Genomic DNA, 13,035 nt, shown 5'->3' on the forward strand with positions numbered 1-13,035 from the left:
CATTGCGAAGTGCCCTCGTGCAATAAACATGTGCAAGTCCCTGCAACAATCCTGGTTACAGCAAATATGAACAACAGACATTTGTATTTACTCTCTCGGACTGCTCTATCCTACAGCAAATCCCATCCACCCACTGGAGCTTACTCTCTGCCTTTATACAATACACATCCCAATTATTCTAACAATAAAACAATGATTTCAGGTCTCTCTTTTAGCTGTGGATGAAATGCACATGAGCTTACCCAAGATGAAGAAGGACATTTACTGGGATGATTCTGCTGCTCGACCACCTTATACACTGGCAGCTGCTGACTATTGCATACCCTCCTTTCTGGGGTCAACAGTCGAAATGGGGTAAGTGCATTTTTTAAAAAAATCATCAATATTTAGAAAATAAGCTGGTCACTGTTCTGATCTTTTTTAAAAAAATTTCTAATGTTTATTTTTGAGAGAGAAAGAGAGACAAAGTGTGAGTTGGGAAGGGCCAGAAAGAGAGGGAGGCATAGAATCTGAAGCAGGCTCCAGGCTCTGAGCTGTCAGCACAGAGCTTGACACGAGGCTTGAACTTACAAACCGCAAGATCATGACCTGAGCCGAAGTCGGACGCTCAACCAACTGAGCCACCCAGGCGCCCTGTTTCTGATCTTTTTATGCCCTGGTGTTGAACTTGTTCTCATGGCAACTCTCAGTTGTTAATATCTTAGAAGAGTAGCCTTTTCAAATTTTCAGGTATAACTAATACACCCAAGGAAGTTTGAGAGTAAAGAGACTATAGCTTATGGTTTAAATGTGGTGTGTGCATACATGCAGGCATGTGTATTTGGGTGTAATTTGCATTTCACCTTGTTGTTATACCACAGAAAACTTTTCCAATAGTTGTGAAATTACTCTCTTTTTTCCCTTACAAATTGAAAAGTAGTTTATTTGATTCTGTAATCATTTATTACTTGAGATTTTCGTAATAGAGTATATTTCCAACAAGTGTTTATGGAGTATATACAATGTGCAGGTACTGTGTTGGACTACTTAGAGACAAGCAAATCCTAAGGAATGAGATAAGTTTTGCCTAAGATTTTAATTCAACTATGTTTAGTAGACAAGCCAGTCTCTGTGCTGTGGTTTTAACATAACAATCTGTCCTTATATACTCAGCTTTAAATAAATGGGCTGAGGCCTGAAGTAACTCATGTATACTTCTCGAACAATTTTATTAAATCACACAATGTATTTGATTTTGGAGAAATGTGTAAATGTGGGGGAAGTTTGAGTATTTTTGCTCAAGGCAGATGCCACAGTTTCCAAGTAACTTAAAGGGAAGATTGTAGACAAATTTAGAAAGATAAGGAGAACCCCTCCCCCCCTTAAAAATCCCTCTAAAAAGGAGAAAACATTTGCAGGATTTTTCTTATAACTTCTGGCAAAACTGTGGTTTTTGCCCATTCTTGAACAGGAAGAAACAATATTTTGATTAGCTGAGGCTGGTTCACGTGTCCATCTTTGGGCCAAGGGTGTGTGTCAGCCCCAACCAACCATATGGAGTAGGTGATGTCTTAAGAAAATCATAATGGTACTACCAGGAATGAGTGAATGGTTTGCTAGGCGGAAACCAATGATTGTCCTCTAAAATCACAAAAGATCATTCCATAAGCATTTCACTGTTCACTAACCAAATTCAAAATCAATATCAAGGGAGCCGTCTGAGGCGCAGGGAAAAGGGAAGGTAAAAGTGAGCATTATTGTGGCACAGGTAATTTTGTTGATGATGACTGAGTCAATAAGCCCTTTGTATTAGGATTAAGACCAGGTGTCAAAATAGTGTGGATGTGAGTATTTCAGAAAAGTGTTTGCTGCTTGATGAGCATATAAAATACTTTCTTGGATGAGTAAGTTTTTAATTTTCTTATTCTATTTAGGATGTATGTTCCCAGCATATTTAATTCAGAAATCAAATTTCCCTTATCTTTTCATATCAACATTTCAAGCTTATGATCACAATTCCCATGACCCAGAAATTCTAAAATCAAAGCAATGCTCTAAAATAACTGAACAAAAGTACAATCCAAGGGCAACCTGAGAAATTACTCTGCCTCATATTTTCTTTTACATTCAGGGGACTACTCATTTCCACATAAAAAGGAAACTCCTTAGGAGCACCTGAGTGGCTCAGTTGGTTAGGCATATGACTTTGGCTCAAGTCATGATCTTGTAGTTCCCGAGTTTGAGCCCCCATCGAGATCTGGGCTCTCTACTCTCAGCACGAAGCCTACTTCAGATCCTCCGTCTCCCCACTCTGCCCCTCCCCTGCTTGCTCTCTCTCTCTAAAGTAAATAAAAATTTAAAAGAAAAATCCTTAGAGACAATTCCACTGGTCTCTATATTTAAGAACGTATTTAAAATACTGCCATATTTCCTACACATTTACCAAATGTACATTAGTGAAATAAAGTAGGTTTTCCCCCATATTTTTATCTCAAGTACAAATTTAAAATATCATGTTTTCCCTTGTATCTTCACATATGGAATGAACTCATCCATTTATTCAGGCAAATTTTCTTTCAGGGCCTCATATACCGCAGGTTCTATTTCAAATGCTAGGCATAGGCAAAAAAAAAAAAAAAAAAAAAAAAAAAACACCAAATACTTCTTCAGCTCACTGACACAAGAAGCCATGTCCTAGAACCATGTGGTAAACACAGCAATAGAGAAATGCTCAGTCTCATGGGAATGCAAGGAAGTTACACTTCACCCAGCCCAGTGAATCAGAGACGGCTTCCTGGAGCTGAAGAGTCTAATGTGCATCTTTAGGAATAAATTAGGAGCTAGCACACAAATCAGAGGAGGGGATTCAGCAAAGGGCAAATTCCAAGCCAATATGAGGAAAAGCAGCAAGGAATGATGCTGTATTTCAAGTAACAATTTTTTTAAATTCAGCTTTATTGAAGTATAATCGACATAAAAATTCTGAGATATTTAAAGTATACATTGCGGTCATCTGCTGTTTTAATTAAGTGTCTTTTCATTATTCTTACTGTGGAGACACTATTAACCCAGATGAAGAGATCACTCACAAGCAGCGGGAAGAGTTTTCTTTTCTTTTTTTAACCTTTAACTCTTTGGGAAGAGTTTTCTATAAGATTTATGTGAAAAAAACATGCCCAAGCCCTGAAATGCAAATGGATCTTGGCAATAGTAAACACTTAGGCATAATAAACCAAACTTTACCAAAACAAACCTAGAATGTTTAAACTCAAGCCAGTATTGCTGAAAATTAATTTCTTTTTTTTTATGTTTATTTTGAGAGAGAAAAAGCACGAATGGAGAGGGCCAGAGAGAATCCCAAGCAGGCTCTGTACTGGGGCTCTGACACAGGGTTCTAACCCACAAACCATGAGATTATGACCTGAATCTAAATCAAAGGTCAGATTTTGCCAACTGAGCCACCCAGGTGCCCCAAATATCTTTTTAAAACAAAGAAGAAGATCCAAGCCTACCCCAACACAGCTAGCCAGAGATAGAATGCTGTTCACATTATATAGCACCATGAGTTGCTCCAAAAGTCTTAGTCTTTTTTAAATACTTGGGATTATCCCTTAGCACAAACATAGAAGTCTCTGAGGAATGGGACACAAGGGAATTAAAGTCCTAAAGCCTCAGAACTCCCTTTAATCCTGTCTTGAAAATCAAAACCATCAAGAGCGAAGAAGCAATAACCCCTCAAAGACACTGGAAAAACCCTACTGAAATATCTATCCATAGCAGCTAAACAATTCCAAATCCTGGAAAAGAGAGGCTGTAGCTGCTTATGAAATGGATCACTCAAATGTGTACACGTGGAACTGGGGTGGCTGTAAGTGTCCTGCTGATGTAAAAGCATGCTCTCAGCCTACGGCCCTTGAACTGCTGACAGCAATACCATTTAAAGAACGGTGCTTTATGGGGCTTTCTGCCATCATTCCAATATGTCACAACTTTCTCACACTTAGAGTGATCTTAAGGAATGGATCTATGAAGTCAGTTAAGGATGCACTTAGCACTGAGGAGAAATATACAGATTTTTGTACATGTTCCTTCTGGTTAGAAGCTGAGGGATTTAAGATTTATTTGGTGCTGTAACACTGTAACCATCCACAAATAATGACTTTTCCTTATCTATCTTCATTCCAAAGGCTCTCAGAATGTGTAAAAATAATATAATTCCTTTTTTTGCAGTTGTACTTATATATTTAGTGTAGAAAACATTAAGGTTGCATAGTACAGTCAGAAGTATTCTTGATGATATTAGTTCAAATATACCCAAAATATGTATTTAACAAGCACGTACTTTAAGTTGTGGTTAAATACACCTCTAGATAGATGTTTTAGTAAGTAATCCTCTCTTGGCTGACTATCTTCAAATAGTTTAGCTTTACAAGAAAATACATAGTCTGATAGATACTACTGCATGCTTGTGTTACAAACTACCAAAAATATCTCAAATTCTGAATCACTAACTTCAACAAAAATGTATTCTTAGAACATTGATTTTCACTTAATATACCAGAAAGGAAGGAGAGATGGCGCCTCCCAAGGAGATGAACGCACGTTTTTAAGTTTATAATTTTAGAACCTTCTCAGGAAATCTTTCATGTGCCAACATAGGCTCACCATTGGCACTTGATTCTCACCTTCAAAAAGATAAGACAGGTATAGATGATTTAATTTCCTTTTCTAACAAAACTCTCATAGAACACAACAGCGTTGAAACGTGGCAGGCTTTAAGTGAACCCCCACTTTGGGCCACAACTTATTTTTGCGTCAGCCAGCGGAGGGCCCGTGAGCATAACCAGAGTGGTAACAGGAGTCCAGATATGCCTGTTCTTTTACCAGATTTGCCGTAATCCTTGGTCCAAACTAGCAGAGAGTCAAGAGAGAGGTAGCGGGAGGGTCGCCAGCTCTGGGCGCCCCTATTCTGAGCTAAGCAAACCTCCCGTGATGGTCTACTACTCGAAACTGTCCCCCACCCAGCAAGGAGGCAGGAGGGGCGCTGGGTGGATACAACCTCTGCCCACTGGGTTTTCTTCCTGGCGCTCGGCCCCCACCTCCCAACTCAGCACGAGTTACCTTTCCCATCTTATAAATCAATCCTGGGCTACAGCTCTGACAAGATTCTGCAGAGCAGAAGGTTAAAAATAACAGCACTTGCCTCTAATGGGTTTGAAGAGTGCATTTTGCTCTGCCTTGAATAAATGCTCCTCCACACGGGCTCTGCCCTGATAGATTTTCAGGCAAATTATCAGCTCCCTCTGAGGTGGCTACCTGACTTGGAGGAACACTAGCAATTTGAAAATAAGAAGTCTGACATGAGAAGTAGAATTCATCATATTAAATATCAATTTCCTAAATTCCTCATTTCAGTTTTGTTAAAATGACCTAAATTAATTGAATTTAAACTGTCAAAATATCACTTTGTTTTTTTAAAAAAATTTTTAATGTTTTTATTTTTGAGAGAGGGAGAGAGACAGCGTGAGCAGGGGAGGGTCAGAGAGAGAGGGAGACACAGAATCTGAAACAGGCTTCAGGCTCTGAGCTGGCTGTCAACACAGAGCGAGATGCAGGGCTCCAACCCGCAAACCGTGAGATCATGACCTGAGCCGAAGTCGGACGCTTAACCGACTGAGCCACCCAAGTGCCACCCTTTTTAAAAAGATTTTTAATGTTTATTTATTTTTGAGAGAGAGACAGACAGATTGTGAGCAGGGGAGGGGCAGAGAGAGAGAGAGACCCAGAAACTGAAGCAGACTCCAGGCTCTGAGCTGTCAGCACAGAGCCCAACGTGGGATTCAAACTCACAAACCGTGAAATCATGACCTGAGTTAAAGTCAGATGCTTAACCGACTGAGCCACATAGGCGCCCCTCAAAATACTACTTGTTTTGTGACAGAACAACAACAAAAAAATGGCCACTGCGTAAGGTGAAGATGTTGACTGACCTTACTGTGGTAAACATCTTATAATATCCACATATGTCAAATCATCACATTGTACAATTAAACTTACAGAATATGATACGTCAGTTATATATCAATAAACCTGGGGGCAAGGGGATGGGTTAAAAACAAAAAAGGTGGCCCAGAGAAAGAAAGGCAAGCATTATCCAGTTTTATCCTTCGATCTTGTGAAGCTCTATACTTATTTACCTGATCACACACATGAGACAGGGGGAGCTTTTTACAAAGCTTGCTTTGGGGGGAAAATGCATCCAATCTCTCAAGTTACTGGAGCTGTTTTGGTCTTTCCATATGAGACACTCGCCAAGAATTCTGAAAGTCCCTGCTGTCTCTAGCAGTCCTGTCCCCTCGTATTATGGTAACAGGAGGTGACAAGTGCTCTTCTGAGCCCTGACCAGCCCGAGCATCTTTTCGAAAGCCCTCAAATCACTGCTGCTCGTGCCCTCAGGTACCTGTCACTGACAAGGGAGACTGTGGGGCTGAGAGTTTGCTGGGTGCTCAATAGATATTTTCAAAGTGTGGGTGGGTGGCCTTTTATTACTGTTGAGATTGAAATCACATATCCCAGCCCTGATGCCAATGTGACCTGGAGGGATAACACCTGCCCCCCCCCCCCAGACCCAGCTACAACCAACTAGCCTGACTGGCTTAATATAACCTCTTCTCTCTCCCCCACCCACTCTTCTCCACCCTTTCAAAATAATGCCCAATATATAGCACAACCTTCCTCATTCTACTCTCTTCCGTATTGATGATTTACATTGTGCAATAAATGTTTACTTCAGGGTTTGGCAATGTCTGCAAGAAAACCACCTGATAAGCCCCATCTTCCTTCTCCCGAATAACCAGCATTCTCTCAATTCATCCAGTGCCCTTGCCTAACCAGTAAGTGACTGTTACAGTCATCACTTCTAACGTGTTCATTGTCAGGTGACAGCTCCAAGGTGTGGCGACATTTTTTTAAATATATTTTGAGAGAGACAGAGAGTGCGACCCGGGGAGGGGCAGAAAATCCCAAGCAGGCTCTGTGATGTCAATGCAGAGCCCAATGTGGGGCTTGAACTCACGAAACCATGAGATGACAACCCGAGCTGAAATCAAGAGTCAGACACTTAACCAACTGAGCCACCCAAGTGCCCCGGTGTAGTGACATTTCAAAAATACACTCTTGGAGGAGAAGAGGGATTAACTTTTGAGCAAACACTATCATTTCCTCCAAGCAGGTGCAAAAAGTCAACAATGACTTGGAAATCACCTCTGAAAATCTGCCAGTCATTGACAGAGTTCCATTCATATTGTCTACTCTTCAAAGCTTTTCCACATCTATTACTCTTTTGAACTCCCCAACAGCCTCTAAAGCAGGTAGAGGAAGCATTGTTGTCACTAGCTTTCAAGTATGATGCTGAGTCACAGAAAGGTTAAGTGGCTCTCCCAAGGTCACACAGCTAGTTAGAGTCAGCCCAGGCAGCAGAAATCCTGGCTCTGCTAGCTCCCGAAATAAATCATTTTCCTCACCACAGATGCAATTCTCAAATTCCATCTTCTGGACACTAATGGCTGCACAACACTTTCCATGAATGTCCTCCTATCTCTAATTACTTGCCTATTTAAGTCCAAGTAAATTCCAGAACCTTTTTTCAACTGATCTTCTCTAATGTATAGCAACATAATGAGCGTGCTTATATTCTATCACATAATGTTTCTGCTATAGTTGTTTTGGGGCATTTTAAGTGGTGTTATATTTGGTCCTCAGGATTGTACTAACCTTGTCCCAAAAGTACACTTTACAAACCAAATAAGGAGGAGAAGAAAGTCTGAAAGGGCCTAAAAGGTACATCCAAGTCTCCCAACTTGGGAAATGAAGAACCTTTCCATGTATTCTGTTCTGTGTATTCTAAGCTTTAAACCATTTTGTTCTTAAACCACAGTTTCTGTGTCATATTGGGAACTGTGACCATCAGAGAAAGGAGCTGGGGAGTGTGTGCTGGTAGTGAAACGTTCCCTCACGGAAACATTTAGAAGAAAGGTTGTTAGGTTCATCACGTGGGGGAATTTCACGACTGCTCTTTGATACTATAATCACCCGAAAGGCTTCCTTCACCACGTCATCATGACATTCAAAAAACTGCCCCCCTCCCAGAGCACAGGCCACCAAGTGTTCTTCCAAAGACCCATTAATGGGTCTTTCTGACTACTAGAGTAGAAAGTTCCCATGTCATGTTTCTTATCCAAAGCACCAAAGCATTTCTGGATGATAACACTCATCAATGCTGCTGTCCATGTGGCTCTTCCAGCTTGCACACTGCCACAAAATGGTACGAGTCTCCCTATGGCCTTCACTCTCAAAGACAGTCCATAGCTGCCCACTGCCTCTGGGATAAAGTCCAAATCCCTCTACCTGGTACCTATGACTCTAACACAACCCAAGGCTACCTTTTCAGTTTTATGCCTGGCATTATTCTGTGCTTGTACAGCTCAAGTTTTCCCACTTCACACCAAACACCTTGAGGTTTCCCGTGTCTTATTTGCTCAAGTAATTTCTTCCACTTGGAGTACTCTGTCCCTTCTCTGCCCATTTGATCCCTGTTCGATGGCAAAAGTCAGCTCAAAAACTTACTTTGCCACAATATAGCTAATTATACACATGCCTTCTCTCTCCTTTTGAACTATGTCATACAGTTCTTAATGCAACAAATTTACTCATAGTAGAGGCTCAATAAATTTGGTTGGGTAAGTGGATAATTCTCAGGCATCCACACCACAGTCTCATGAGGCAGGAAGGGTCTCATTGGCAGCCCTGCCCGGTGTCAGTTGGTAAATCAGTAGAACATTAGCAAGAGCACTGGCTTTTTTGTAGTTTGCTCTTTGCAACTGGTCTCTTTTCCTCTAATGTGTGCTGCAGGGCCTTAATACTCTTGCCCCCATTGAATATACATGTCCATCATCAGCATAGTTAGAAAATGTTGTCCTTATGATTTACAAAGTTTTAAAGCAATGATAGTACAAACATGTTTCCTAGAAGATTTAAAAAATTTTTTTTAATGTTCATTTTTGAGAAAGAGAGAGACAGAATGTAAGCAGGGGAGGGGCAGAGAGAGAGGGAGACACAGAATCTGAAGCAGGCTCCAGGCTCTGAACGTCAGCACAGAGCCTGATGCAGGGCTTGAACTCACAAACCATGAAATCATGACCTGAGCCGAAGTCAGGCACTTAACCAATTGAGCCACCCAGGCATCCCTAGAAGATTTTACCATTTTTACAAGGCTGTGTGGTTTAGCAGTCAAAGAAGAGAAATCCCAAATAAAAAGTCAAGATCTCAAATGGAGGACAGAAGCTCACCCTATAGGGAGAGATTGGCAGCCCTACTTCAGATTCCCAGAGCACATCCAGCGTGGCGACCTTAGTCAACAACTGTGCTTGTCGCTCCTCTGGTGTGACTGGAGATCTGACCTAATGAAACTCAGCAAGCTAGGTCACCGGGGCCGCTGAGACATGAGTCTGCATTTCTCAAGTTGGTGTAACCGAATCAGAGCCGTGCCCGGCCGAGGGTGGGCCAGAAGCTATCCGGTAGCCAAGGGCACTGCTGGGGCTTTAGAATAACAGCACAAGGTTGTAATCGAATGCCATCCCAGGACATTTAGCCAGTTAATCATCTCAATCAGCCATCTTTTATTCATAAACACAGAGGAATGATGTTCTCTTTGCCACTGACTTTGCCCCTTCAGGTTACACCAACACCCTGCTGCCCCGATGCTCCCCTCTGTGTCACATAACGTGCACCAGGCATTGTCACCAGCGCTGTCGGTAGGAATATTTGACTGGGGCAAACCAAGTGCTGATGCTCCCGGAGCTGGAGTGAGCATTTGTGGTTTAAGGGCAAGGCTTTAAGTAGCTCTTCCCTGTACCTCATTAAGACCATAAATACACCGACCCACGAGACAACCATGTAATGTGAGGCAGGAGAAGGCCTTACGACCCCATAGCCTTCACTGTTGTCCCAATTACCCATCTTATTTCAGCCTTAAAGAAGAAGATTCAAAGGCTACGGTTATTTGTTTTATGTCTCAAATGTTGAAAACTCAACATTACCAAATCCATCAAACTTCATCACGGAGGAGCCCAGCTACATTGCGAGGCCACACACCACCCTCTTCAATGGATGTGTGTTCACATTTCTCCTTCTGGACCAGGGATGTTAACAAATTACTTGTGGGCCTGGACTGTGTTCTATTCCTTACTCTGCCCCTGGGCTCTACCTCATCACTTGACACCCAGGTAGCCGACTTTATATAAAAGAGATTTGGAGTAAAATTTCTGGGTTTTGCCCTCACTGGTTACATTGCCTTTAGGAATCTCTCTGGGCCTCAGTTTCTTCATCTATAAAATCTGAATAATAATAGTACCAACTCATATGATGAATGCGATAATTAACTGCATTGAGGCATGGGAGGTATTTAAATAAATGTAAATCTCAGCTGTTTTTGCATTGTCTTGAATTTAGCTATGATCCATTGCTGGGGGAGGGGGAAGGTTTACGGATCCTTCATTCATGACCTGGTTCACCTGTAATAAAGGAGAAATAGTACACACTATATCTTCTCTTTAAGGTCCACGTCTCTAGATTAGTGATTTTCAAAGTGTGGTCTGGGGAACTCAGGGAATCCCCAAAAACCAAGACCCAAGTCTTTAAGATCAAAACTATTTTTGTAACAGCACTAAAATGTTATTTGCCTTTTCATTCTTATTCTTCCCGGAGTGTATGGGAGAATTTTCCAGAAGCTACATGCTATGTGATGATGTCATCACTTGACATTTCTTGTTTATGAGTGCTTGTACATTCTTGCGTGTGTAAATTTTTTATATTCCTCAGTTATTTCTAACACAGTAAGTAGCAATAGCTGTAACCCACAGAAACCAATCTCTTCGGGCTACTTGATAATTTATAGGCATTTAAAAAGGTCCTGTGACCGAAAGGTTGGAGACTCTCTGCCAGACAATCTCAAGTTAAAGTCTCCTCCATTTCAAAACCTGTAATGTGAAAATACAAAACTCTTTTCTGATCTCTGAGACCCTGCCCAGAGAGCCGGGGTCCTGAAACTGCTTTGCCTGCATTTTGCCATTGTGTGTTTTAGACTGTCCAGCTCCGATCTCCCCGGCGAGGAGTGGCTGTGGAGTTTTGAGAAGCACGGCCAGCGCCACTCCGTGATCAGACGAGTCAAGAGGTTCCTGAGTGCCCACGAACACCCGTCCAGTCCCGGGAGGAGAAGCTACGGCAGGCAGGCCAGCGACAGCTCCATGTTCTTCCCCCAGAGTGGTGACGTCAGCCCAGCCAGAGATCTGCTGGATGTCCCCTCGAGAAGCCCCCACCGTGCCTCCGCCGCCCAGAAGCAACCCTGCTCCCCCGAGGGGAGCCCCAAGCTGTACTCCAGCCTGGGGGAGCTGTCCACAATCAGGGAGACCAGCCGGACAAGCACTTTGCAGAGCCTGACTCCACAGTCCAGCGTGAAGGTCTCCCCCACCACAATGCCGCAGGTCCCCGAGGTACTGATCACAGTGGCCGAGGCACCAGTGCCACCATCACATGGCTCCACCGCCTCCATCCAGAGCGCAGACTTTACTGGAGTTGAGCCAAGCAGGACCGGACAGCATGAGGTACCCGGGGGATTGAGTCCATTCCCCTCAGAGAAAGGGACACCTCCTAGGGACCCCAGTCCCCAGACCAGTTCAGCCACAGCTGAGAGAAACATCCTCACATTCGCCTGCGGGGAAGACCCTAATGATAATGACAAGTTCCCAAAACCGTGGAGCCTCCCGGGTTTCCTGGCGCCCAGCCACGCCTCCCTGGCAGGCCTAAGTCCAGACCCCATGAGCTCTGAGCCCGTCCTTTCACTTGACACAAAAACATCCTCAGAGTCCAGTGGAATCAACATCGTGGCTGGCCCTCGAGCCTCTCCTGATGTGCTGTACTTATTGGAAAACCTGGATACCAAGGAAACCGATATCACAGATTTTAACAATGAGCAAGCTGAGGAATCACCCAGAGGAATACCAGAAAGGCCCAGGACCTGGTTCTAGCCTAGATTCTTCCTTTCCCAGAAGTTCAGCGTTAGTTCCAGAACATACCTAAGGGCTGCTCAACTTTTTTAAAAGCCATCACACTATATACGCTACTTAAAACTGAAGGGCATTATGATCCTGAGTTTCTGAGAACTGAGAAAATGAAACACATTCACATCATCCATTACAAGGTGACTTTCATGGAAGTTACACAGTCCACAGTGACATAACTTAACCAAATAAGCAATCTTAAAAATATATACATGACTTATAGTTCATAGATTGTTAGCTTTGTAGATAGATAGCCCAGGCCCCTGTTTTTGCCTATAGGGAGACAAAGAGTCTCCCCTCCCTCCTTTTTTTCTTTCTTATGGTCTTTAATTATAAAGAGAGGGAGATGGATGGCACAATGCCTCAAAAGCCCCTACCCAATTACAACTCTTTGAGGCTTTCTAACTGGCTCACTCCAACTGTCTAGAACTATTACCACTTCTTGATTCTTAAGCTCTATCAGCATCACAACCTCCATCTCCCTCCAATTTCCTTTTCTCTGCTTTCTTTTTATTCTCTCATCCGTTTGTCCTTCCCTCCGACTCTGTCTCACCTTTCAAGCTGTAATATTTTCTCTTGCCATGTCTGCTGCTTACTTCTTGCCACGGTTTTTAAACCACGAGGCGTTGACAATGCCTCCTATGGGGCAATCAAAGATGTCGGCAAACCCAGGCTGACACACGCCAGCCTCCCAGTGGAAGGGACGTGGGAGGGGTCGGCGCCCCACCATACCCGTGGCGGCCATTGCTGTTCTTTCCATATCCACTCTTTGGTCTTAAACACTGGAGAAATCAGAAGGACAAGGAACCTGCATAACCAAATGATATGGAACCAAAGAATAATAAGGCTTAAGTGTGTTTAACTTGAACTCTTAAAGCAAAATTCCCAATCATGTCCCAATCTGGGACCAGTTACTGTGTCTTCCAGGTTGTTTGGCATG

The 13,035-nt window shown here is 42.8% G+C and overlaps 1 protein-coding gene across 1 annotated transcript in view; it reads left to right on the plus strand.

Annotated features, from left to right (window-relative positions):
* Nucleotides 1–12,062, plus strand: part of BEST3 (bestrophin 3) — a 35,905-nt gene extending 23,843 nt beyond the window's left edge. The window contains exons 8-9 of the mRNA XM_039245640.1: nt 203–354; nt 11,120–12,062. Of these exons, the coding sequence (XP_039101571.1) occupies nt 203–354; nt 11,120–12,062 (1,095 nt within the window). The remainder of the gene's footprint in view (nt 1–202; nt 355–11,119) is intronic.
* Nucleotides 12,063–13,035: the final 973 nt, after the last annotated feature.

The sequence above is a fragment of the Hyaena hyaena genome, unplaced genomic scaffold, assembly GCF_003009895.1.
Source record: "Hyaena hyaena isolate Hyena2069 unplaced genomic scaffold, ASM300989v1 scaffold_262, whole genome shotgun sequence".
Lineage (NCBI taxonomy): Eukaryota > Metazoa > Chordata > Mammalia > Carnivora > Hyaenidae > Hyaena > Hyaena hyaena.